Here is a 27,165-nt window from a genome sequence, read left to right on the forward strand (position 1 = left end):
ATCAGTTTCTTTCTTTCTCTCTTCCTTCACTCCTTCCCTCTCTCTCTGTCCACACCTCCTACTTTTCCTGTGTCGATTTGATGTTGTCTGTACTGGACGCTAGAAGTCTCAACTAAATCTCTTCTTCTTCCACTTCTTTTTCCACTCTTGGCTGTCTCTCATTCTTTCAGGCACCCTCTCTTAGTGCGATATATATCTGCCTCCCCCCCTCGGCAGGTTGCCATGGTCGCCATACCTACTCTCTCTCTCCTATTGGTCCTGGCAGAGTGGGCAGGTCTGGTGGACTGTTCCCCCCACCTCCTGCTCCGGCCCAGTCCGCGGGAACGTGATGCAGGGGCCATGATGAACTTCAACATCGCCGTGATCCACGCCGGTGCTACGGTGCAGGCCGAGGCGGCGGTGGCGGGGTCTGGGGGAAGGGTGCTCTACCCCGGCTTCGGCCGGGTATACGGCTCCCTGGGGGAGAGCGTGGTCACCCAGTGGGGCTCTGCTAACGTCATCTGGCTACAGGTTGGATACTGTCTCCTCTACCTACTGCTCATCCAGCCTTACTTGAAGGAAGGGAATAACAATGACCATCCATTATTCATACTCACTCCCATTATTTGAGCTGAATGAGCAACACACTGCTGCCGTTGTGTTGGCCCTGCTGAATGAGCGGGCGTCTGGCTCTGCTCTTTGACCACAGTTTGTATTGTTAGCCAGACATGTCATGCATGCTACAGACACTTTCCATATGAATAACACAAAGTGAAGACACACTTCCCCTGGTTAGTCAACTCTATTTCTCTCCCTGTCTTTATCCCCTTCTGTCTTTGTTCCTCTCTGTCTTCATGGCTTCTATCATCTCCCAGGTGAATGACAGTAGTCCTAAGACGGTGCTGTCCCAGCTGTGTGAGCTGCTGGCGGCGCGGCCCCTGCAGGGTCTGGTTTATGAAGAGGAGAGGCCCCCTCGCACGGCCTGGGGTCCATTGGCCCCCATGCTGGAGTTTGTCTCTGCGCAAACAGGACTGCCCATAGTGGCTGTAGGAGGGGGAGCGGGGCTGGGGAGGATGCCACAGGTAGGAGGAGGGAGGTTGGGATGGGGGTGGGAGAGTAAAGAGCGTAAAGTGTTTGCAGCTTGTGTGTGTGTGTGTGTGTGTGTGTGTGGGGGGGAGAATCAGAGGAATACAAGGGGGCACAGATGTCCCAGTAGTGTGATTGTGTAGCTCCGAATGTGAGCGGCGGAACAATGTTAATTAGGTGTGTGCTGTATACGGAAGCAGTATGGATTGACAGCTCTATGAATGGAGTATAAAAGGAGAGCTGCTTATATTGCCATAACAACTTACAATGTCATAATGTCGCGCATCCTCTCTGTGAAGAAAAGGTTTGGGCAAGTGCCGGTGGGACGGAGGGGAAGTTGAAGGTCAGGGTCGCAGATCTGCTGAAACTCTGCAGTGTTTGATCTGTAAATGGCACCAACTGGGGCTGTCGCTCTGCCTCTGATGTTCCTGGGTGGGAGGCAATGAGCAGACATGGGTGTGTGTATGAGGGAATATGTGTGTGTGTGTGTGTACTGTACATTTGTGTGTATGCACCAGAGAAACTAATGTCACATGGTTTTCGCCACCAAATGGGGGGAAAAGGGAAACAAAAAGCTTTGCATTTGTGCTTACAAATAACTGTTTTAACCATTTACTCTTGAGGAATTAAATTGTAGCACTTTGATGAACTTCCTTTGAAGATGTACCCTCGCCTAGTCCTCACCCCCTCCCATCCCCCGAACAGACTTTTTAGAAACACTCCCTTCTGGACGTCATAGGAGAATTCGTTGCAACAATCCTAGCTGTTTTAGCCCTGCGGCTGCACGAGTGCTGCTGCTCCATAAAAAACGTCAAGCCCCGTGATGCCTCCATGTTGTGCATAAAGATGGAGCGGTCCAGAGAGTTGTAGTTCCTTGTAGTGAAAATAAGTTACCTACTCGTTGTATTGCAGCAGAATTTTAGATACAGTACAACTGCAGAGGATGAACTTTACAGTGAGATTTTAAACCAAATGTGCTGCTCTCTTTCCCAAATCAGGAATCAGGTTCCATCTTTCTCCAGTTCAGCTCCTCTACTGCCCTCCAATTAGAGGTCATCTTTGAGGTGCTGGAGGAGTACGATTGGACATCCTTTTCCGTGGTGTGCACGCGTCACCATGGCTACCAGGACTTCCTGTCTGTGGTGGAGGGCCTGACCGACGGCTCGTTCATCGGCTGGGAGAAGAAGAGTGTGGTGATCCTGAACGTGACCGACGACCCTGGGGGGGCACGCACGCGCAGGCTGCTGAAGGAGAACGAGGCGCAGGTGAGACAGGGGGGAGGGAGGGGGGAAAGGGGGGAGGAAAGGGGAGGAAGTGCTGCAAATCTCATTGGGGGCCCCCTTTCTCACAGGTGGCTTCCGAGCTTTTTCCTTCCTTCTTCGTCTCTCCCTCTGTCCCTCCACATCTCTCTCTCCCCTCTCTCCTCTATCCCTCTGTTCTTCTCTTCCCCTCCCATCTGCCAAGGCATAAAGAGTTCAACGGTACAACACAAACCACGAGTCAGTCTGATTTGCTGGCTGGCATTGTTCAAAGAGTTATGTGCAATGTGCAATAGAAGTTAACCACTTAACCTACGGTGTCCTTCTTGTTTCTACTTAAGTGGCTTTAAAGTTGGAAAAACCCATCTCGTTCCAGACTGTCTGTCAGTATCACACACATCACACTGTGTAGTATTTAGCATCAGCTTGTTCCAGCTCTTCATTGAATCTGTAAACGACGTTGACGCCGAGTGAAATATTCATGGCTGCACCCTTCCGATAAATGGAAATATTTGAGATGTCTTGTGCATTATGTTATACACATTTCCCCCCAAATTTAACTTGACTTAGTTGGTATCCGTGGCAACTCTGAGGTCTGTCTCTGTATACACTGTGTCTACATTTTTGTCTTTGATATTTCGAATGCAAAGGGTAAAAACTCACGCTACATTTCAAGTTCACGTTGATTTATTGATGGCCAGAATGACTCGTGGTTTTGGCTTACCTCTAGTGTGTTTCATTCCTTCATGCCTGCTCCCTCTACTACCCCGGTGCCTTGCTCGTTCTTCCCTTCCTTCCCTTCCTTCTTTCAGCGTCCAATCTCCCATGCTCCTTGTTTTTTTTAACTCCACTCTTACTTTACCTCCCCCCATCATCCTCCCTTAAACCTCCTCTTTGACCCCATGATCCTCCTGTTCAATTTTTCACTCATCTGTGTGTTCTTACACCCCCCCCTCCCCGCCCCTCGTGCGTTTCTTTGCCTGGAGACAGGCTCACTCTCCTTTGCTGCCTTCCTATTCACCTCCATCTCTGTGTGGCTATCTTTCATTCCTTCAGTCTGTCCTTCTTGCTGCATGTCTACCCGGCCACAGACGCTCCGTTGGCTTGGTACCGTCTGGGTTTCAATGTCATCGCTAACGTCCCAGCATGGCCACTGCAGCTCTGCGTGTGTGTGTGTGTGTGTGTGTGTTTGTGTCTGTAAGTGTGTGGGTTTGTATTGGATTCCTTAGACTCCACTCTGCTCGTGTCACTGTTAATATAACATACTGCCTGCAGCAGGTTGCCTATACGCAGTGCTTGCTTTTTAACCCTCTTACTTTTCACAACAAACCCCCTTCTTTTAGCTTTTTACAACTGCAGGGCTAATAAAAGCTTCTGATTGCTTAGTAATGCTGTGTATGTTTGCATTACATGCTCTTTCTCTCTCTCTTTCTCTCTCTTGCTCTCTCTCTAACTCTCTGTCTCGCTGCCACATACATGGTAGGATGTCCTCTACATTGTAGATGGCTTGATGCAGGTCTCTGGGTCAATTTCTACTCAAATCTCTCACTGTCTATCTGTTGTTCCATTCCTCTTCCAGCTTCTGCCTTGTCAGTATTTCTTCTGCTCTCTCTCTCTCTCTGTATGTTCCTCTCTTTCTCCATTTCCCGTCTTTAGATATTGTGTGTGTCTGTTTATAACTCTGATTCTCTCCTTCTCTCCCTAATTCAGTCTGTCGCCTTCTTTCTCCCTCCTTCCCTCCTTCCTCTCCCCCCCTCTGTCACTCTCATTCCCTGCCTAATTCACTGGAGGTTTATTGGCATACAGGCAGGATTGTTTTGCCAAGCCATTACAGTTCAAAATCCAATGAAGGCGCAGTTCTCAAAATGTGCTTTCATTCTGTTTCCATGACCCCCCCCCCCTTCCTGAATCAGTTTTCTTCTTCTTTTTTGTCCTTTGATTTGGCTTTTTCTATTTTCCTTACCGTGCGATTTGTTTTATTTTAAATGCTCTTACTCTTTCTTTCTTCTTATGTATTTGTCAGCCCCCCCCACCCCCCGCTATCCATCTTTCTGCTCAGCTCTAACACCTTAAAACCCTCTTTGGTCAATTTCTACACCCTCCTCTTCCTCCTCACCCCTCCTTACCTCAGCACTTTCAGCTGAGAGCTCCTCCACTGTCACTGCTGTCTTTCTCTGTTGCCTTTCACTCTCTTTAATGTTTTCTTCTCTCTTTCTCCCCAGCCACACTCCATCAACCCCCCTTCCACTGTTTTTTGCAAATATCTCTCCAGGCCCGGATTTTACCAAAATATGTCATCCTTTGCTTTCCTTCACCCCCCCTCCCCCCTCCTTTCAGTTCTCCAAGGAGTTACTTTTCTCTCTTCCCACCTTTGATTACTTCCCTCTATCCGCATCACCCACCATCTCCTGTTGTCTCCAGGTCTTTTCTCCACCCTGCTTTTAATAACATATGTCAGTGTTTAGCCTCTTCCCCCTTAGTTTTCCCTCAGGTGTGTTTGGTCTTTAACTGCCTCCCCCTCCTCCCTGGCTTCTATGCCTGTACCTCTCCATCTCTCTGCTCTACCACTTACAGTTGTTTCATTTTCCCTTTCTTGTTTTACTGCTATTTTCATTATTCATAACTGTATCTTGTTTCATCAGGCCCAAGCTCATTAAGCACTGACCCCCGTTGCCTCCTGCACCTCCTGGTTAGCATTCATCACATGCGGCCATGCTGTCTCTCCTCTTCCTGGCGTGTCTGCTTCTCTCCCTGAATCATACGTCCAACTCCCATGAACCTTATCACATCAGCTTACCGCTATCTCTCCTCTTACCTCCGCCGGCAGTCTTGTTTTTTCTCGATATGGCCTTTTCTATCCAACCTCCTCCCCTCCCGTTCAGGTGCACCTCTGCTCCAGCTCTATCTTTCTCCCCTTGATTCTCCCACCCTCTGTCTCTCTCCACGTCTCCCCTGTCCCCTCCTTATCTCACTAGCGTGTATGTGTGTGTGTGTCTCCCCTCGTCCCTATTCCCTCCCTGCCTTCCTACTGTCCTCCAGGTACGTTTGCTGTACTGCTCCCAGGAGGAGGCTGAGCTGGTCTTTAAAGCCGCCTGGTCCGCCGGTCAGGCCGGAGCCTCGCACATGTGGTTCGCGGTGGGGCCGGCTCTCTCAGGTTTGAGCATGGAGAGCCTGCCTCGGGCTCTGTTTGCCGTGCGGCCCCAGGGCTGGAGGGACGAACCTCGCAGGAGGATTGCTCGGGGAGTGTCTGTGCTGACTCATGGGGCAGTGGCCATGCGCAAGGATTACGGAACCACGGGTGGGCCGAACTTTGTCACCAACTGCATGACGGACGCCAATCAGACCCAGAGACTGCGGGGCAGGATGAGGTGAGAGGGAGATAAGAGGAATGAGGAAAGCTCTAAAGGGAGAATGTGAGGAGGGAAGGAAGAGAAATGCAGGTTTGTACAAGGCCGTCGGCAGGCTGCGGACAAAATATATTGAGACAGCATCAGGTGTATTTTGTGAAACGAGTTGGTTCAGCGCCAGAGTGAGCTGGAAGGTATACGGGTAGAGTCGGTAGATTCAGTGTCAGAGAGCAGGCACAGAGGGGATTTCTGAATTTGGAGTTGGCTATCATCCATGCAAAATAGATGTTGTTGGTGCATGTAGTTGTGAGTTGGCAAAATTACCCCAGCGTCTGTAGCAAGTGGACCATGTCTCATGTATATTAATGAGCCGGCTGTAATATATTCCTTGTAGGCTGTGCAAACAGGCAGCAGCACACTCTAACAGGTAGCCTAAGTGGTTCTTGTTATCATCCTTGTTCATTTTTAACGCCATTCATCCTTGCTCCACATGCACACCACACACATGCTATTGCATCGAGAAGTTTGGTCAGTGTGATAACCTAAGCATGTAATTAACGAGTTTATTTACAGTGATTTTTGTAAATGAAGCACAGCACAGACTGTGCGGCAATTAAATGGAAATGATTAATGGACTCTTCCTTCTTTCTTTATAAATTATGTCCAACATCAGATGAGCAAGTTGTTTTTATTTTATTTTATCTTTTGCAGTGCTACCTGCTGTTCACTGTCTGTAACTACATGCTGCTCTCAATATGAGGCTTTCTGTCATGTACAAAAAAAGAAAAGCTTTCAGGTTTTGTGTTTTGATGCCAGCAAGATGACACGAGGAGACAGTTAGAACGTCTGTCCTGTGTGATTATCAGACAAACTATAGAGCTCACAGGCGATGCAGAGAGCAGCAGTTGTTTGACTTCAAAGATCCTGACAATTCTGTGTGTCTGATCATTTGTCTGTAGATTTGATTAACAGACAAGCCCTTGCTGTCACCATAGACGTGCTGTGATTTAGTTTCAAGTGGGAAGGCTCACTGTTGCATCAAAAACAACCTTAGGATTTCTATTTTCTCCTCATTTCCCCCAAAACAATTAGTTAATTTATTAATATTACGTGTTTTCTGTCATTTACATCCATTGCCATACAGGTATTTCGGCAACATCACACTTGGTGGTCGAGACTATTCCTTCAATGGTGACGGTTACCTGTCCAACCCCTTCCTCGATGTCATTTCCTGGACACCTGGACGTGGATGGGAAGATGTAAGGACATGACCTGAGTTCTTTATGTCTAATCATGTGCTCTGAGTGCCATTTGAGAAGAGAAAGGGGCATGCTTTCTTTTGAATCACACGATACATTCGAGTGATTGCTATTTAGTTGTCTCCACAAGCTGTTTGAATCTTGGGATTCATGAGAAACTGTAATTTTGTCCTCTGTGAACAACTGCAAAGACAACAGGGCCTAGCAATTGAGCCCAGAGCAGGTTTTTTGCTGATTGGTTCTCGAGTCTTAATCTCTCCATGTGAACTGGAGGAGCAGATCCGTGCTGCGTTGGCATCTAACATAGGGATATAAACCTGACAGTGAGAACAGTCAGGTCACTGGGTTCATGTTCATGTAAAGTTCACTATGGCTATCGGTGCCCGAGGCAGAGGAGAGAGATTGGCTGCTGACTATTTGACCGTGCTTTGTGTGCTCCTGCCGTGCTTGTTCAGTTTCTGCTGTCTCTCTCTAACTCTTGATATTTCCTCTCACACAACACCAAAAATGCACACACACACACACACATGCACAAAGCACAGAAACAATTGACAGAAGTCTTATGGTCCCAATTTTGATAACTGATCAATCATTTAAGTCACTTATTCTTCAGAAATTACAAACATTCTGTCTCGCTTATATAATGTGAGGGTTTGCAAATTGAATATCGTGGGACTGTTGGTCTGACAAAACAAGCATCACCAAGGCCTCTGGGAAATCAGTTAATGAATAAAGAAAATCCTCACAAGGTTAAAGGATAGGTTGATATGTGTTCAAGTCCGTCTTAATACACTACGGCATGCCCATATGTAGCTTTAAAGATGTTTCTCTGTAATCTTCGTCCTCTCCTGGTTGTGAAGCAGTACCATATGCGAGTCCATGGTAAGTGATGGAGGACAGACTCTACAGTCCTAGTTTAGTGCAAAAACATGTTTTAACGTTAAGGTGAAGCTGAATTTTGTTTACAAAGACAGGAAGATACCCACTTGATTTAACAAAGACTGTTTGAGCGTCACATAGCTTTGGTCGAATTTTGTAATGCATTTCTATACAGAAAGAGGACTGTGGGTTTCCGGTCCCTCATCTGTTACATCATTGGTGGAGACGCTTCACGACCTCTATGGAGAGTAAGAACTCTTTAGTCTTTAAATGTGCTGTACATACGGATACGAGAGACTATTTAGACAGACTTAAAAAATGTGAACCTGTAAGGTTGCAGCCCTGCAGTCATACACCTCTACTCATAGATTTCATTCTTTGTCATTTTACTGAAAGTAGTGCTCTAATGTTGCTCCGATCGATAGTTGCTGTTTTGTTCGTCTTAGCTGCCTGCCTTTTCCGTTTTTTTACCGTAAAATGAAATGCAGATCTAAATAGTGCTGAAGATTTCTGGGTGTCTGTCGTTACCATCTGGTTGTAGACCCACCATTGTTTTGTGTGTCAACATAACTGTGTGCGTGTCTAAAGCACCAGAACCCCTGGCGTGTCAAGTATAGTCTATTAAGCTGAGGTTTGTTGAGAAATCCTTAATACGAAGCCTTGTCACCTGTTGGAGATGTTTTCCCTTTAATAATGTCAGTGTCAGAAGAGAGAGAACGACGCTCATTTTCTCAACCACACACCAGCGCCTCGACACTGCACATGCACATGCATAAAGACACGCAGTACTCTCAGAACACACACTCTGCAACAGCACATAATCACAAACACTGCACTAATACAAATACTGATGCACCCACACAAGCTTACACACATACACACCCACAAGCATAAATACACACATTGGTGGTTCTCAGCCTCCCGCTGGTTTTAACAGCCCACCAGAGTCCAGTCTCAGCGTGTCGTAACATGCTGACTCCTGCCATATATCTCAAATCCCTTTCAATTAGAAGCTCCTGCGCTGGTCCTTTCGAAACCCGCCCACACACACACATGCTTAGAACTCACAAGCAGAGGTCCACATGTGTGTGTGTGCGTACAAATGAGGGCACATACCGTATGCTTACACACATATGCTTACACCCGTCTTGCATAAACCCTATTGCACTATTGCGCACACGCACACAATGAGGATAAGGCGCCTGTATCTGCCTATTATGCACATCCACGCTGTTGGCTCTCCCTGAATATTTAATGTTCTCTTTACAATGACTGCACCATTACCTAGCCTGGGAGCACCCAGCTTAGCTTACTGAAACACTGCAGACTAGTACTGAAGATTGTCCAGCATTAGCATGGCTTGTTTCAGCTGCGGATGCAGCACGCGGAGCTAAATGTTCAAGGATATTACTGTAATTTAATGAACATGCATTAACGCCACTCATAGTTTGCTAAAGGATAGGTTTTTGTTAAAAGTGGTCCCCGGCCCTCAAACTTTTGCTCAAAACCAGAATACTTTCTCTGCCTTCAAATATTCCATCTATTTGAGTAGTCTGAAGTGGTATTTTTTGGCTGTTCTTCTCCTGACGTTTGCGTGTGCATTTTTCTGGGTATTTGTCTGATAGAGAGCTGTGTGTTCTCCTGTAGGCTCTATCTGTTTTCTGTCTGTGTTCCCTGAGTGTGTTTTGATTGAACGTCTGATGCAGAGCTGCGGTCGAAGTGCAGTCGAAATACTGTCATTGTTGCCACCTCCTCCTCTTCTCATGCTTTTACACTGGCTTTACACAGAAAGGCAGGCTGATTGGAGCTGCCAAACTTTGCGTTACTTCACTAGCCTGCTAAAGTATTTTATATATAGATGTATGTTTGTATGTGTGTGTGGATTTCTGTATTATGTGCATGAGTATACAGTTTATTTTCTGTATGTTGCCTCAGTTACACTTGACGAGACTTTTATCGGGTGATCATGACGTGTGTCAAAGTGATGTTACAAGAGGAAGGTTCACAACAACAAAAACAAAAAAAGACTTGTTCTTGGGTGTGGTTCTGCCTTACGTTGCTCTAAAAAGTCTGAATATGCAAAGATCCAGCATCCAACACTTCCAGAGAGCATATAAACAATGCAAAAAGAAGGGGGAAACAATGATACAGACAAAGGGATGCTTGACTGATATCTTTGGGTCAACAGTGGACACAGAACAATGTGGTCTCACAACATTATCCCCGGACAGATTTTAAGAATCATACTAAAATGGCATCTGTAGACATGAGTCTACTCTCTGAATATGTGCTATTTCAGTGTGTAAAAATGCTTTTTGACCGGAGCGTGTCACATACATATTTGGCTCCAGGCTATTAAAAAGCCTACAGGTTAGAAATGTGTATTTCTGCTCACCACAGCTACCTCAATAAGTCCCATTGTTTGTGCAGGGACGAATTGGAGAGTTACTTGCTTTCATCCTTCCCAAAGCCGTTATATGTATGTAAAACGTGGCAATGTCTAAATTTGACACTAAGGTAAATGACTAGTACAAACAAATCTCGATAACTACTGTAATCCCATCAATCAGTGTAGCCTTTGCACAAACGTTTCAGGTAATTGCTCCCAACCCACATAACAATGAATATTTAGGGCCTGGTGTTCTAAAAAAAGAGCGAGTGGGCACAATAACTTGAATAATACCTGTACAATATAATTCAAACCGGTACCATAGTCCTGCATTAAATACAACCTTTATGAAGTGGAGACTGTCAGAGAGATGTTCATTCATCTCTATAGTCATTTTGGTGATTCAGTATTCTACAATTTATTTTCCTCCATCTGTGCCATGCAAGGGAGGACAACATGAAGCCTAATACAGTGTTTATTGCAGGGCATTTGTATGAGACTGTATAATGTTGTAGGCCTTAACGTGGTGTGTTTACCCTCTCTGTGTCTGACTAAATGTATAAGGTTATGCATTTTAATCAATTTATAATTTAAACATTATGTTGCTTTATTCACTGGCTTACTTTATTCACTGACCATCAACAGCTAGCTTAGCTCTGGTAACTATACACAGCACTGCATAAGTCCCATCCTCGAGTAAAGCTGCAGGGTTCACACAACCTCCAACTTTGAACAAAACCCGATGATTTGAGAATTTTGGCTTAGAAGATATCGTAAATGACACAACTCGGAATTACCAATGTTGGGTAACCATATAAACAACTTAGTAAGTCATGTTACAGCCCAAAACAGAATAGAAGGTAACTTCCTAACAGGTTACTTTCGGATTTTAGATGGACACTTTATCTCTTCCGTCTCATACAGAAATAGCTTTGATCATTGGATTATTAGTCAAAGACTGCAGAACAGCAAGTCCACCCTGTTTCCAAATATGTGACATGAATTGATTTCTGTCATATATTTGAAAAAGAAAAATGTTGTTTTAATAACTTGAAATGTCAGTCTACATGAGAAAATCGTGGGCATATTAATTTGATTTGATTAGATGTTTGATTTGAGTGTCATAAACAACATACACAACAGATCTATCCAAAAAAACATTAACAACAAAAAATAAGAAGTAAATTAGATTAAATTAAAATGTTGAAGAATGACAAGATGAAAACATTAATAGTTAATAAAACGTATTTCCATAGTGGTCCTCACTGTAACAAAATAGTCTTCTGTGCCCGCTACTACGGTACAGACATAAGTTGAAGATGTGACATGAACATGTAATTAGTATCACTTTTTTACTGTATTAACTGATTGTGATAGAAATGCATGCGTTTGTGTGCTCCACTTCTCTGTAATGTTTCGCTTTTCTCCGTTCCCCCAGGTAGGCTGGTGGGAGAACGGCGTGCTGAGGCTTCGGTACCCAGCCTGGTCCCGCTATGGGCCATTCCTTAAACCACCTGACGATGCCCAGCACCTGCGCGTTGTCACGCTGGAGGAAAGGCCATTTGTCATTGTGGAGCTGGCAGACGCCGCATCCGGGACCTGCATCCGGGACTCAGTGCCCTGCAGACGACCACTTAATGCCAGGTTTGAATATTTTGGGATTTAAGACAAGGATGTGTTTTATGTAGGATTTGATGTTATTGACGTATTCCACGATTTAACCGAAAACTATAATTTTCACAAGCGCTAATGAAACGACAGAAAATTCAGAGAAATCAAAGAGAAAAAAACATAGCAGCCCCTCTACTGTATTTAAAAGGGTTGTGAATGTAGTTCCTAAGCTCTCATGATGCCATCCAATTGAGGTGACATCAATCACCTATCAAAACTGTGGTCTCTTCACTCCCTGGCCATAATCAATAACAGACTGCTCTCCAGAGGATCAGTGGAATGACTCAGGAGTCTGGAATCAGATATAACCGCAGTGGAGCTTTATGGTTCATCAGCTTCTGAGGGGATGACAGCACCTATCCTACACTGGTCGATCAAACCTGTCACCAAATGCCGGGCCACAAAATTCCTCCTCTGTGACCATTTCCCTCTGTTTTGCTCCTTTTCCTTTCCTTTCACACTATTACACACCAACCAGGATGCAGTTTGGTAGGCTTTTTGTTCGACGCTTTTACGTAGATGTTCTACTTATTTTTTTCCTCTTTGTGAACTCCTTCACAGTGCCATCCATGAAGGTGTGGCTCCCATGAAGCAGTGCTGCAAGGGCTTCTGCATCGACATCCTCAAGAGACTGGCCAAGATTGTCGGCTTCACCTATGACCTTTACTTAGTGACCAATGGGAAACATGGGAAGAAAATTGATGGGGTTTGGAACGGCATGATTGGAGAGGCAAGTCTTTGCTAGTGTGTATGTATGTGTGTGTGTGTGTCAGTGTCGGTGTCTGTGTCGGGTTATGCTTGTCTGCCTTTGTGAGCAATGTGTTCTCACTGTTGATCCCTTGTCACTTGCGTATGTCTGTGAAATGTTTTTGTGTGTGAGTTTATAGTTGTGCCTCTGCATATATTGTGTTGCATTTTTAGTGTTAGCAACAAGCCACATACATTCCTCTGCCTATTCTCATGTGTCCTGGGTGACCAGTCAAACACTATGTCACATCAATCGCTGTGAGAGTTATGGCCACTTAACCACTGCCAGCAAACAGACAGCTGACATTTATTACATACACACACACACACACACACACACACACAGACAAATGTGCAGACACAAACACTGTAATAGAGGGGGGGGAAAAATGCACAGTTACACAAATTAGATGGAGAAGCATGGCGGCTAACATATGCCGAACACGCACTCTCCTGCAAACACTTCCCCACAGTATATATCTGCAGAGACACATAGAAGCACAAAGACTCACACGTTGTCAGACACCCCCTGGCTAGTTGTGATTAGTCCTTGATATTTTCTCGGCAAAACACACCAAGGTTCATGATACACAGAGATGCTGGCAGAAAAAAACAAAACAGGCACACACAAACAAACAAGCGCGCACACATGCTCACACACATACTGAGATCGATACGGGGGGGCTGATGTTTCATTGAAGCGGCCCGCTGTTTCTATCTTTGTCCCGGAGGGAACTTGCCAAACGCCAGTTGTCACAGGCTCCAAAACAGTTCCACTGCGCTCTCTGCTGCTCTATCATTTATAACTTGAGCCGGGGCCAGAGCTGTCTGTCGAATCTATTTTCACATGCAAAAGGCCACTTGAGTTTTGTTTTCTAAAACTAATGTCTGTCTTTTGATCAGATGTTCCAAAGCCTGCCATTCTTTGATCAGGTAATCCAGAGACTTGGCAAAGTTGAGAGAGGGGGGTGGGGGGGGGGGGGGGGGGGGGGGGGGGCGGGGGGCGGGGTGCTTGGCTTTCCGCTTCGCTTCATTTTTCTGCTGATTTGCTCTGAAGAGCGGATGTGCCATGTCTAATGTAGATTAACATTTCACTTGTACAATCAGCAGACACAGCGGTTTTCAGGTGTTTCTAGATGGTGGCAGGGAGGAGAAGGGCCCTAGCTCATTTTGTATGCTAAAGAGATGCACAAGAGACAAGTGTTCAGTATTTGTACCAGATTGAATTCTTGGCCTTTCTCATGCAGGCACATTTGAGGATGTACAAAGGGTCAGGGTGCAGAAATGTCACCATCTCACCTGGAAATAAACCTTAGTGAACTGTGAAAGATTGTCTTTGTCTGTCTGTCCCCGCCACAGGAATTACCCATAATTAGATTTCTCTCATGTCCCATTTAGGTGGTATACAAGCGGGCCGACATGGCCATCGGCTCGCTGACTATCAATGAGGAGAGGTCAGAGGTCGTGGATTTCTCTGTTCCTTTTGTGGAGACGGGGATAAGTGTCATGGTCTCCCGAAGCAACGGAACTGTATCGCCCTCCGCTTTCTTAGGTAAGAGGCTGTGTTTATGTGTGGCGCCTAGCTGATGTACAGAATCTAATCTAATCGTAAAGTGTTGAGTTTGCACAAAGAGCCTCGGTCTTTGGCTGCTGGTCCTTACATCTAGATTAGCCGTTACTTTTTCTTAGCTGCTTGTGTCTTCCCAACTTGTAGTTTCACTCCGTCAGCAGACTCAAAGCTCCAGTGGGAGAGCAGTTATTGGCCTATAGACTGCATTGAGGTGATTGTTAAAAGAAAAACAGTGTTTATGGACTTCTGGAGAATATGTTTTCTCCAATGGTTTCTATTTTCACTGCAAACAAGGCTCATCTCTGCGTATATAGCACATAATGTGCCAGGTTTATGAAACTTTATTGTCCCCTCTATTGATAGTGATAATGATAATGTAATAATGCAGCACAAAACCGCCCTTATGTTATGTGTTCATTTAAATCTTCTCTTGTTTCTGTACAAAGAGCCCTACAGTCCAGCGGTGTGGGTGATGATGTTCGTCATGTGCCTGACTGTAGTGGCTGTGACCGTCTTCATCTTTGAGTTCTTCAGCCCTGTGGGCTACAACCGCAGTCTCCAGAATGGCAAGAGTGAGTGATGGATCTTAGCTGTCTGTCTTTCCCAGTCTGATGGATGGGTCTTCATTGCTTTTTCCGCATGGATCAAATGGACAAACATTGAGCACATTCCTGGAATATGGTTGAAAGAGTTCAAAGTCAAAATTATAATTATAGCGTGATAATTAACTTTTTTGCTTCTATTGAGTTTGCTTCATGCTGTCTGATTGGTCAGTTGTCACATTCAGAATGAACCGATTTGACATTTTTAATCTGCTGCCCTGAATCCTTAACTGCGAGTGTGGCGAAGAGGAAATTATACCTACAGTATGTTGAACTGCATCCAAGTATTCTCGATATTGAAACAGCCATTTATTATTCAAGAGCATAGTTTGTACCCCTGTGATATTCAGTATGCCTGATGCCTCGGTCCAATACCCAACCCGACTTGCCCATTTTACTGCATGATTGCTGTGCTCTCCATAATTTTACCTCTCTGTCATCCTCCCGTATATCCCTCTCTTTCACCCTCCTCTCTCTCCTTCCTTCCTCCTTTACTCCTGTCGTATAAAGGAAGTGTTTGAGCCCTTTGAATGGGGATTTGCACCATGTGGTTTAATCATTTGTAAGATCGCGTCGCAGCTGAATTGAAAGCTGCCATCCTCGAAACGTATAGTCACCGCCTTTTGAGCTTCGGTGTCAAAAAGCCTGCTAGGTATTTTAATATACAGTAAACCTATTTTACAGATCATTAGGGGAAGTTTAATTACAATCAGCTGCTTCATCTGCAGTCTGACTCGACTGAATACTCTATTGTGCGGTGTATATTGTGCTGGCTGGATTGCTGTTGTAGATAGAAGTTATTGTATCAACCACTCATTACACTCTCTTTCTTCTCCCTCTCTCTTTTTCTCTCGTCATCATTTTGGACAGAGGCTGGAGGGTCTACTTTCACCATAGGAAAGTCTGTATGGCTTTTGTGGGCTATTGTCTTCAACAACTCCGTGCCAGTGGAGAACCCCAGAGGAACCACCAGCAAAATCATGGTGCTGATCTGGGCTTTCTTTGCTGTCATCTTTCTGGCCTCCTACACTGCTAACCTGGCTGCCTTCATGATCCAGGAGGAGTACATTGACACAGTGTCTGGCCTCTCGGACAAGAAGGTACCTCATTGCTTGAATACTGATTAAGTAGGGAGAGCAGAAGGAGAATTAAAGTCTTAGATTGAGCCAAATCCTGTGCATTTGAATGTTAAATTGATTAAAGCACAGGAATTTAGAAATGAATAAAATCTCATTTTACGTAACTCAATTACCACAGTTCTCGAATACTTTAAAGACAGTTCTAAATGCTGCTTTAAGTCCAAAGACTGCTCTCTTTTCAAAGATATGACTGTGCTGGAAAGTGGACAGAAATAGGTCAGACAGATTGGTGCACAGCCTGGTGTGTCTCATGCCCCTTCCGTCTCCCTCCCTTGCCTCCCTTTGCTCCGCTAGTTTCAGCATCCCGAGGAGCAGTACCCACCTCTGAAGTTTGGCACGGTGCCCAATGGGAGCACAGAAAAAAACATCCGCTCCAACTACCCAGACATGCACCAGTACATGGGCAAATACAACCAGAGAGGGGTGGAGGACGCCATACTGAACCTCAAGACCGGGTCTGTCTGCTACCACATAAGCTTTTTCATTCCCTCACATTTACATGTATCCTGACACATTTTTGTCTTTCTCCACATGCTTTGACAAATTATAGTTTATTAGATTAAGGAAGTTGTTAAAATTGTTCACGCTTTCCTCAGGCAACATTAACTTCTATTGCTGTTTGATTGAGACATACAATGTACAGTATATGCCTGTATAAGCTTACAAGACAACAACCAAGATGCTCACATCACAATATTTTAAGTACTGATTCATTTCAAAAGACCTAATTTACATAACAGATTTACCTTCTATAAAGGACACAAGATACTTCTTAAATAATTGTTTCCAAAAAAAAAATCTTCTGAAACTCAACTCAACAAACTCAACACATATATATTTTTTTCAAAATATTTTTTCCGCTGTACAAGGTGATGAAAGGTGGTAATGAAAATACGCAGAATATGATGAAATTCGTTTAATAAGTTCTTATAAGGTTTGACGTGATAAGTGATTAGTTTAATAACAGTTATTTAAAAATGGCATTGGCTGCTGAAATGTGATGAATCTACTGCTATTCAGATGCAGGTGCGTGCTAATGCACTGCTACTAAATAGTCCAAAGAAGATGGTTTTCTGTTAAACCCATACTGACTACTCACCTTAAACATAGGATTTCTTGACGACTGTATGTTTGCTGAAACAGCAGTTGACCATACAATCTCACCACCAGGTCCATTCTACAAACCCCTACAGTATTTACTGTACTTCCATCAACCCATGAGAAATCACCCAGCATGTATGGTTATTATATGACTTTATACCTGCTGCCATTCTTTTCCTTGACTTTTTGTTCTCTCTCTCTCACTAGCAGACCATAATACACAGTGACATTTTTTTCAACTCTGACTAACATTTCACATCTTTTGTCACACTCCCTGCTTCCCTGCACAGATTCTCTCACCTTTACTTTCTCTCCACCTTTACCCACACACGCACACAAAAAACATACAGTGCAAGCAGCATTTCCCTCTTCAGTTTCTAGGAGAATCTCTATCACCCGTCATGTGTTGAATAATCCCAGTTTACTTTACCCTAAGCCTCTGTCATCATTTCTCCCTCCCCATTGCCTTGACACCACAATTATAACTCTGTGTTAACATGCACAGAAATGAGAAACTCTCTTCCTTAGTGCTTATCTTTCCCTTCCTCTCACGCCTCATCTGCCCTCTTATCTTACCATTTCTCTCTTTTCTCCTGCTCTTTTTTTCGGTCCATTCTTTCCCCTCCCAGTGTGCTTTCTCCGTGTGTCTGTATTTAAACTTTATAATCCTCATCACTCTCTGGCTCTTTCCCATGTCTTTTCCCCCTGAAGTGTGTAAATCTTTCCCCCCTCTCTCTCTCTCCCTGTCACTGTGCTCTTCGCACCGTATAAATCCCCATCTTCCTCCCCTCCGCCTCCCCAACCACCACCTTCCCGCTCCCTCTTACTCACACATCTTTCCCTGATCTCTGCCTTATTTTATTCTCCTTGTGTTTTCACTCTTTTCACCAAGCCTGCTTTACTATTCCACCCATCCTCCCTTTTTCTTGTTATGATTTAACTTTTCATGCCCTCTCTATCATTCTGTGCACCTGTCTGCAGTATATTTTTGCACCCTAACTCTCTTCCCAGGTACATCGCAGAGATCCACCTTTATACCCCGTCCCCTGCCTGTCTCTCCATCCCTCCGCTCCCTCACTCCCATTAAATGATGAATGAATTCTCCCTTGATCCCTTTACAGGAAACTGGATGCTTTTATTTATGATGCTGCAGTATTGAACTATATGGCCAGGAAGGACGAAGGTTGTAAGGTGAGTACTAACTCATGCAGGCACTTTTGCTTACATACTAGAGTCATGTATATTTGTTTCTTGGTCATTTTTATTTTTTTTATATCTCCACATTGTCCTTTTTCTAAGGTGATGACCATAGGCTCGGGGAAGGTTTTTGCCACCACAGGCTACGGTATCGCCCTGCACAAAAACTCACGCTGGAAACGTCCTCTTGACTTGGCCCTTCTGCAGCTGGTGGGAGATGGTGAGAACCTAGGGGAGGGGAGGGAAGAGAGGAAAATAATTAGAACAATGGAGGGGCAAAGGGAAGGTTATGGGTAAAATGACAGCGCAGAGTAACGAGCGACAGAGTAGCACAAGGGTGGGGGGTGGATGGAGGACACAGGGGGTAGATGAATGAGAGCATGTTGTGAAGTGGATGGGGGGGGGGAGTACAAGGTGTGGAGAGAGCGATGGCTGTAAGGTGTTTCAATTGTGAGGGAATAATGGAGTGTATGAGGGGGCTGATGGTGATGGTTAAGAGGTTTGTAGGTATCTTTATTGGCTACTAGAAAGGAGAGGTAATAAAAGGGGAGGTGGGAGCAAGAGGAATATTATTTGTTGGTTGCAGACATTGCAGACATTACTTGATTCTGTTGGAGAAAGTGCATGTGCCTGTCCCCCGTTTTCCCTCCTCTCAATCTATCAGACTTTCACTCTCTTTCCCTTCTTCCCGCTTGGGCTTATAAATGGAGAAAAAAAAAACTGGGATTTACGTGTGTGAGTCAATGTTGCAAGAAGAGATGATCACAACTTGTGTGGTGACAGATTTACACTCATTACAGATTAGCTGATCCTGACTCAGGAAGTGAGAAAAAACATAACCCAAGAGAAACACCTGAAAATACCCTGAACATGGAATGAGTGCACTGAAGCAAAAAGATATATAAAATAGATCAGATAATTGATTATTAAAAAATATGGGAGCATGATTAATAAGCTGTTTGTCTGCTGTATACACTAGTGTCTAGGATTAATTCACGCAAGGGCGGTTGCTTGTTTTTGACAGACAGAATCTGTTTTTAGCAATAGTTGTCAGTACACTAATGCTTGATTATCATTTTACACAGTCCGCCACACGCATTTATTGTCTCAATCGGATGCTGCTTGTTTGGCTTTTACTTGTGTTTTAAATCAGCTTTGCGTATGGCGTGGCGGACAAAGCCCTTTAGCTGTTTCTGGCACACGGACACTTCAGCTGCTTACACACTGACAATGCCAATTTGGTGCCAAGATCTATTAAATAAGAACGGCGTCTGGAGCTGAATAGTTGGACCTGGACAGGGTTGTGTGTGTGTGTGTGTGTGTGTGTGTGTGTGTGTGTGTGTGTGTGTGTGTGTGTGTGTGTGTGTTTGTGTGTGTGCAAGAAAACCCAGACAGCCTTGACATGCTATGTCTGTTGTTTCTTTTAATTCGTGGCACATTCCCTTGTCCTTGCTTCTGTTCTGTGTAGCAAAAGCCCTTAAAATCAGCTGTGTACGCTGGATGGATCTAGTTACAGGCTGGCGTTGGATGCTGAGGGTTCAAGTTGTAGGCAGGCATTATTGGAGTGGATTACTAAGGAAGAGGATTAGTTTGTTTCGATATAGAGGGAGGGGGGGGCTCACATTCAGCGTGCCCTCAAAGGCTGCGTCTCAACATTCGCCCTGCGGCTCAAGGACTCGGCATCACACCTTCAGCCGAGCTAAATCATCTCACAGTGTTGCATCATTATGTACCATGCCATGTTGAATCATATCATTTTACAACTGCATTAGAGGGGCACTAGAGAAGAGTCCGCTACTGCTTTGTCAACGCTGTGAGTGTATTGTGTGAGTGTATTACCTCTGGTGATTCATACCACGGCTTTAGAGGAGGACCATTGATCGCACTACCACTTGCATCGTGATAAAGGCAAAACTGCTGAGTGGCAAGATTTGCCTTTTCCTTCTTATCAGATCCACTTCTATTTTTTTGCATGATGTCAGGATTTTGATTCCTAGAATATATTATTCAGTGAGTAGATATTTAGAAATACTGAGAATATGGGTTTGCAGTTCTTGGCTGGAAGGGTGTTGTTGTTTTTCAGAAATCTTGCAATGAATGCCGAGAGGTTTGTCATGTTATGATGAAAGCACGGGATTATACGGGTCATGGTTTACTGCTCAACAACTGTTGAGCTCAGCATCTCTGGACATGTCTGGCATCATGCCATATCTGGCAAAGATGCAAGCATGCATGCAGGCACTTTCACATTAGCATACACACACAGGCACACAAATACAGTTTCCTTTATTAAATAATGTCTTTGTGGTAGATGCCAGCTCTGTGTTTGCAGTGCGCCAGCTCTACCTGACCTGACCTGCCAGAAACGACAGAGGTGGAGTGTGGATTTGACACACCTGTCAGATTTGGCAGGACTGAGCTGGCTGCAACTGAGAGGTAGAGACAACTGCCATCACAAAGGCCTAAGGGAGGGAAGAAACCGGCACGGTGAGAAAGAGTCAGATTGTGAAAGAGGGAGACGAAGAACCACAAGATGAATCACTGGAAGTCAAATGGCAGGAAAGCCAGGAGATGAGACTTAGAGCTTAGAGAAAGGATTCGACTGGGTCTTGTGAAGTGGAGGACAGACATGAGAGTACCTGTTTATCTGTACCCTTCACTAAGACACTTGCTGTTTTCACATCAGACTCCTGTTTGGACACACAGCTGCTACTGAAGGTCAATGGCACCGTTAAATCCTCTTCAATGGGGCAATGCTCCGGACTTAAAAACAGACCTTTGTGTCTTGGAATGTGTGTGTGTATGAATGAATGTGAGACAGGGAGTTGTTACCTGAGTCTGCCAGTGGGCTGCAGTAGCACTGTGTCCATCTGTTGCTGTAGCTGGAGGCCACGGCTGATTGGCTAATGATGTTCTACAGGAGACACATTAGCCAGATCACACAGATGACTAGGTCGGCTTCATCTACGCTACGCAAGCACGGCTAATGATGGCACAAATGAAAAGCTAAAGCTTGAGTTTTCGCAGAGCGGTGTAGTGTTGCGAGTGGATGCTCGACTTGTCAGCTTTTAAACCTTGCTTTAGCAGTTTTACTCAAAAATAGTTCAGGCACTGTCATATGCAATCAAATGCAACATGCAGACCAGATTATTGCAGTGCTGCTCCTCTTCTATTGGTCTTCGTGAAACATTATTATTATGTCATTATGAGTTCTTTTGGAGAATACGGCTCTTTAAGTCCATCATGAATCATACCCTGCATCTTCTGGCTGTCCATTACTATGGTTACACCAGCAGCCCGCGCAGCCAATCACAGGTTTAACAGGGCAGCTCGGATTTGGTAGGCCAGTGAGATCATACATGAAAAGGCAGAGTGGTGTGTAAAGTGGTCTTGGCTGGTTCCTGGTAGTTTAACAGAGTGGAATCTTGAATCCCCCAGAGCTTACCACCTTGATGGAGATTCTGACCATCCCTCCAGCACAATTAAATGATTATGATCTTCTCCCTCTGCCTCTGTCTCTGTCCCTTCTCATCGTCTCTCTCTCTCTCTCTCTCTCTCTCTCTCTCTCTTTCTCGTCAAATTTTTGCCACTTTCTCTCCACTCATCCTCTCCAAACTGAGGAGTGTTCCCGCTGTTTGTCATAATGACACAATCTCAGCCTCTCGTCCTCCATCTCTGCTTCCCTTGTTCCAGCTCCCTCTAACCCTCTCTGTGTCTCTGTCTGTCTCATTTCCCCTGATGCGTTCGTGGACAGAGAGAGAATGCCGTGCCCTCTCTCTTTTTGTGAGACATTCTTCCCAACTCTCTCATTACCCCTCTCCCTCTCTTCCATGCTTGTTCAACCTATCCAACCATCTCACTGTGGCTCCTGGTCTCCCTTTCTCCTCTCCTCATTTACTCTGGGTTACAACGTTGAGATTAGGTTGTCTGTGCCATTTTACTTCTCAGTGCTACTTTATTGTTTCGGACTCTCTCTCTCTGTCTCAGGCTCCTTCCTCTTTGTTACTTTGGACACAGTGCTGCTTTTTGTGTACTGACCTCTGACCTTGAGAAGTCACATTGGATAATGGGCAAACAGCAAGCAATACCGTAGACCTGTACTTTAGTGCTTATTATTAGCCTTTCTGTCTCCCTGTGTGGCCCCTGTCACTATCTATTGCCCCTGTCCCTATCTGTCTTTCTGTCTCTCTCTACAACCTTGAAATAACCCCTTGATCCCCCCCAGCCATAATTCTTCTTGTATCTAACATGATCCCCTCTCTCTTCTCTTATCCCCTACGTGTCTTGTCTTGTCTTGTACTGTCTTACTTTACTTTATATTTTGATTGTGCATTTCGATCCTCTTCTACTCTCTCCTCATTGTCTCTCTTCTTTCATCCTCTACTTTTACTGCCTTTTAAACTCAACCATTTCCCTTTTCCTGCTTCTCTTCCTCATACCCCCCACACCCCCCCCCCCCCCCCCCCCCCCCCCCCCCACACCCCCACACCCCCTTTCCAGATGAGATTGAGATGCTGGAGCGCCTCTGGCTATCAGGTATCTGCCATAATGACAAAATTGAGGTGATGAGCAGTAAACTGGATATTGACAACATGGCTGGGGTCTTCTACATGCTGCTGGTGGCTATGGGCCTCAGTTTGCTGGTGTTTGCCTGGGAACATTTGGTCTACTGGAAGCTTCGCCACTGCATGGCCACCAGTTCTGGCAAATTGGACTTTCTCTTGGCAATCAGCAGGGTAAGTGTTTTTTTTGTGTGTGTGTGTGTGTGTGTGTGTGTGTGTGTGTGTGTGTGTGTGTGCATGTCTAGAGTGTTTTTTCAGGACACACATTTTTTTTAAAGATTTGCCGACATTCTGTTAAGTGTTTTAGTAAAGTTGTATATCCGCTGCTAATGTTTAACTTTTAACCGATCCAACCCTTTTTTTTTGCGTTAACAACCGGGTGTTTCTACAATATAGTGCTCTAAAACTATGCTACTCTATAACAGGACAACATGGTGGGAATGGAAATGTTGTGCAAACACTGTTAGACAACATGTGTGTTCATGCCTGTGTGTGCTCTTATCTGTTACTGAGTGTGAGTGTTAGAAAGTGTGAGGTCCAGGGTCAATTCAATTCCACTCAGTCAATTCGGGAGATTAATTGAAATTCAATTCTGCTCACACCCTGGATATCCTCTTCCTTTGACAGTGACCTTGACAGAAGCAGCCCACACCATGTGCATGTGATTATTGTAGCTTCACTGATAATAATTTGTCGTTTTTCACCACTATGGTTGTAATTTATGCATTTATGTATGCAATTCCATTAACCAAACAATGCACAACTGTACTATAAATAGGATTGGATGTTTATCTGAAAAACAGCAATCTTTTCATTCTTTTGAAAACTGAATCTACTTAGGTTTCTGTTTTAATATTTTCCTCTCTCCTCTTTCTCTGTCGCTCTCTCTCATGTACATACAGTAATACAATGCCTTTTGTACATGTGGGGCATGACACCTGCAGTCTGTTGCATCTATGTTTTACATTTATTTGCCAATATATTCCTGCATTTACATTTTATTAATTACATTTTTTATTTCAGGAAATGCAGTTTATATTATTTTTTATTTACTTTGCTAATAAACTCTGTCTCTGACACTGCGGTCTTGATTTGTGCTCTCTTTTTCTCAGGGCATGTATAGCTGCTGTAGCTTTGAGGATGAAACAGCACCAGGTGGAGCTAAATCTTTGCCCACTCATCATCACACAGCAATGGTCACAGTTCCGTCCCAGCCACATGTTGTCTCAACATCTATGACCAATCCAGTCATTGCCATGGCGCAACAGCAGCAACCACCGCAACAGCAGCAACCGCAGCCCGTCTACAAAACATCTCTGCCGGGCTCACCTCCCACCATGGTGCATTCTGGGACAGCACTGGGTCCCAACACCCCCATTGCTGGTGCACCCCTCCCTTGCTCCAGCTTCCTGCCCCGGCCAGACCGCAGACTGGCTGTGGTGGATCGCTGGAGGCTGCCCAAATCTGCTACAGCCACCAACCCAATGGCTGTAAGGGGGGCCATCACTGACATGGGACCCTTTGCTCAGAAAGTCCCACCAAACTGGGCTTCAACTGCTGGAGGGGGTGGGGGACTTGACGGCTATAAGAGATACTATGGTCCCATTGACCCTGAGGGACTGGGGCCCTGCATGGAGCAGCAGGCAGGGTCCCAGACCCCCAAGACTATGCCCAGGGGCCACCCCCAACCCCCTCCAGCCAGTGTGGCCTTCTATTCAGAGAAGGGCATGGACCACGGGGTGGGGAAGAGGGTGGTGGGAGGTGGCAGCGGAGGTCAGGGGAAAGGGGCCGTTAAACCTCTAGGCACTCCGAGATTGCAGCCTAAGAGTCAGGCCCCTCTGCCCCCTACACCCCCGCTGCCACACCCCTCTCCCCCTCTCCCCTCATCCTTCTGGAGGAAGCGTAGGCCCAAGAAGCCCAAAGAGCCTGGAGGGCCACTGTATGAGAACATTCTGCCACTGGGGCAGAGGGGAGGAGCACGAGATGGAGTGAGAGAGGGAGGAGGGAGGAGGGCACGCCCCCTCTCTCCCCCGCTCTCACTTCCTGTGCCAGTACCCCTCAGCCCCTCTTACACCCCTCCTTCGCCCTCTGCATCTTTGCACTATACGTCCTCCTCGTCTTCGTCGACCACCTCATCCACATCTTCGTCCTCATCTGCCTCATCTTCGCGCTCCACCTCTCCCACCTACTCTTACAGCTCCTCTAGGAGCACACGGGACAGGACTGGAGGAATTGATGGAGAGGATGATGATGATGATGAGGAGCTGACGGAAGAGTCAAGCCTCCTCCTTGGCAGGGGGAGAGAGAGGGAACGCTCAATCATTCGGCCTCGTTCCTTCAGCCATGGACGCCTGCCGCCACCCATACCCCCCAGGAAACCACGCTCATCCTGGGGTGACAGAGAAAGGGAACGAGAGAGGGAGAGAGGGGGAAGCCAACTGTCTCAGCTCCAAGAGTGGTGGGCAAGCTGGAGTGAGAGAGAGAGGAGTGGAGTTGGTGGAGATGCTGAGAGGGAAAAAAGGGAAAAGAAGAGGAGAAAAGAGAAGGAGAAAGAGAAGAAGAAGAAGAAAAAGAACAAAAAGAGGAAAAAGAGGGAAGAAAGGGAAAGAGAGCGAGAGAGAGAAAGGAAGCGGCGAAAGGTAAAAAAGAAGAAGAAAAAGGAGCTTAAGACAAAGAAAAGGAAGAAATCAATTGGGGGAAGACGCTCTGAGCCAGAAGAGGGAGATGTAGAGCCAGAGAGGGAAGGGGAGGTAGAAGGAGAGAGGGAAGGAGGAATACAAGACTACTCTTTCTCTGCGCAGTATCGGAGCACATTTGGGGAGAAGGGACGGGATTCATGGGAAGGAGAGAGGGAGAGAGGAAGGAGAGAAGGAGATGAAGGCAATGACAGGGAACAGGAGGACAGCAGCAGAAGCAGGGAGAGGCGTCCCAAATCCTCACGCCCTCATTCTAGACATCGTATCCCCAATAAGCGTTACCCTAACCTCAACAAACTTCCTGCATCTGTGAAATTTTGGGTGAATGGAAGAGGTGATGATTCTAATACTCCTCCAACATCCCTTCACCCACTCCTTCCATCCTCCAAGCGGAGAAGAAGTGGTGGGATAGATGACAGTGGGAGAGTCGGAGAGCGGCGTCCTTTGTTAATGCATTATGAAAAAGAGAAAGCACAGACAAGAGAAGGGCCTTCCTTCCCCGAGTGGGACTCTGAGGATGACGATGGTGATGATGATGAGGATGAGGAAGAGGAGGAAAGGGAGAGAGGACGGGAGCGGGTGGGGGATAGGGGAAGGAGAGCAGGTAGGGGGGCAGTGTCTGAGTCGGAGAGGGACAGGGCCAGGGCAGAGGACAGTTATTCAGATGAGGGCTCGTCTGGGGAGTTTGGTCGTTTTGAAAGATACTGGGAAGGAGGTGCAGGGGGAAGCAGCACGGGGATAGGGGGTATAGGGGGAGGAGGCTGGTTCTTTGGCACCTACCCATCGAGAGAGAAAGGGGGCAGTATCAACAGTCGGGATGATTCCTTACTAGGAACTCGGGCTGAGGGATGGATTGGTGCTGATTTCTGGGGTTCAGGACCAGGAGTAGGTTGGGGCTCAGGGGGAGGGAGTGGAGGGCTCGGCTCACAGTGGCCGCCACCCCCCGCAGCCTTCCCCCCACCTCGGAGGTACTGGTCTATGGACAAGATCCCTGTGAAGGGAGAGAAAAAGTGGAAAAGTGGAGGAGGGAAGAGCAAGGGACGAGCTAGAAACAGAGGGGAAGAAGCAGGACGGGCCACCATGTGTTCCTGCAGCCTTTACCCCCAACCCCATCCTTACCCACATCCCCACAGCCGCTCGCACACCTCCCACTCCAAGAGAGGAGCCACGGCGCTTTCCCATAGCCAGGAAGAGCTGATCCCCCACTGCCACAGCTTCAGCGGTGGCTCTCGCCCCAAGCCTCTGCCCCCGAAACCAGATCCCAGTCAGGCCAAATCAGGCAGCCAATCTAACCTCAGCCTCAGCACACAGCCCACAGAGCATCCACCTCAGCCCTCACCGTCGCCACCCCAGCCGTCCATGTCTCCCACTTCCCTACCGATGCCCATCCCGCCTCCGCCCTCCTCATCCTCTGTCTCACCACCAGCAGGGGTAGGAATGGTAGGCCAGGGCCAGGCACAGGCTTCGGCCAGTGCCAAACTCCAGTATCAGAGACTGCGCTCGGTGCCACAGCCACGGAGGTTCTACTCCCCACACCTGCCACTCAAAGCCAAGAGCCTGTGCTCTCGTCGAGGGTCGGCCCACTTCTCCAGCCTGGAGAGCGAGGTATGACAGGGGGAGAGGAGAGAGGGAGACGTGGGAGCAAGCACCACTGCTATTGAGAACCGTGGTGCCATGGCAGC

The 27,165-nt window shown here is 46.1% G+C and overlaps 1 protein-coding gene across 1 annotated transcript; it reads left to right on the forward strand.

Moving 5' to 3' along the window:
- Window positions 1-222: 222 nt before the first annotated feature.
- On the forward strand, window positions 223-27,094 carry grin2db (glutamate receptor, ionotropic, N-methyl D-aspartate 2D, b; the record flags this gene model as incomplete). The annotated part of the gene is made up of 15 exons (XM_079165047.1): window positions 223-510; window positions 855-1,061; window positions 2,064-2,330; window positions 5,364-5,692; window positions 6,816-6,930; window positions 11,637-11,842; window positions 12,431-12,599; window positions 14,015-14,168; window positions 14,633-14,758; window positions 15,659-15,888; window positions 16,222-16,382; window positions 18,150-18,219; window positions 18,328-18,445; window positions 22,726-22,961; window positions 23,900-27,094. The coding sequence occupies 15 exons, from the start codon at window positions 223-225 to the stop codon at window positions 27,092-27,094; spliced, it is 5,871 nt and encodes a 1,956-aa protein (XP_079021173.1).
- Between the last annotated feature and the right edge of the window lie 71 nt (window positions 27,095-27,165).

Source organism: Pholis gunnellus (assembly GCF_910591455.1).
Source record: "Pholis gunnellus genome assembly, chromosome: 8".
NCBI classification, from domain to species: domain Eukaryota; kingdom Metazoa; phylum Chordata; class Actinopteri; order Perciformes; family Pholidae; genus Pholis; species Pholis gunnellus.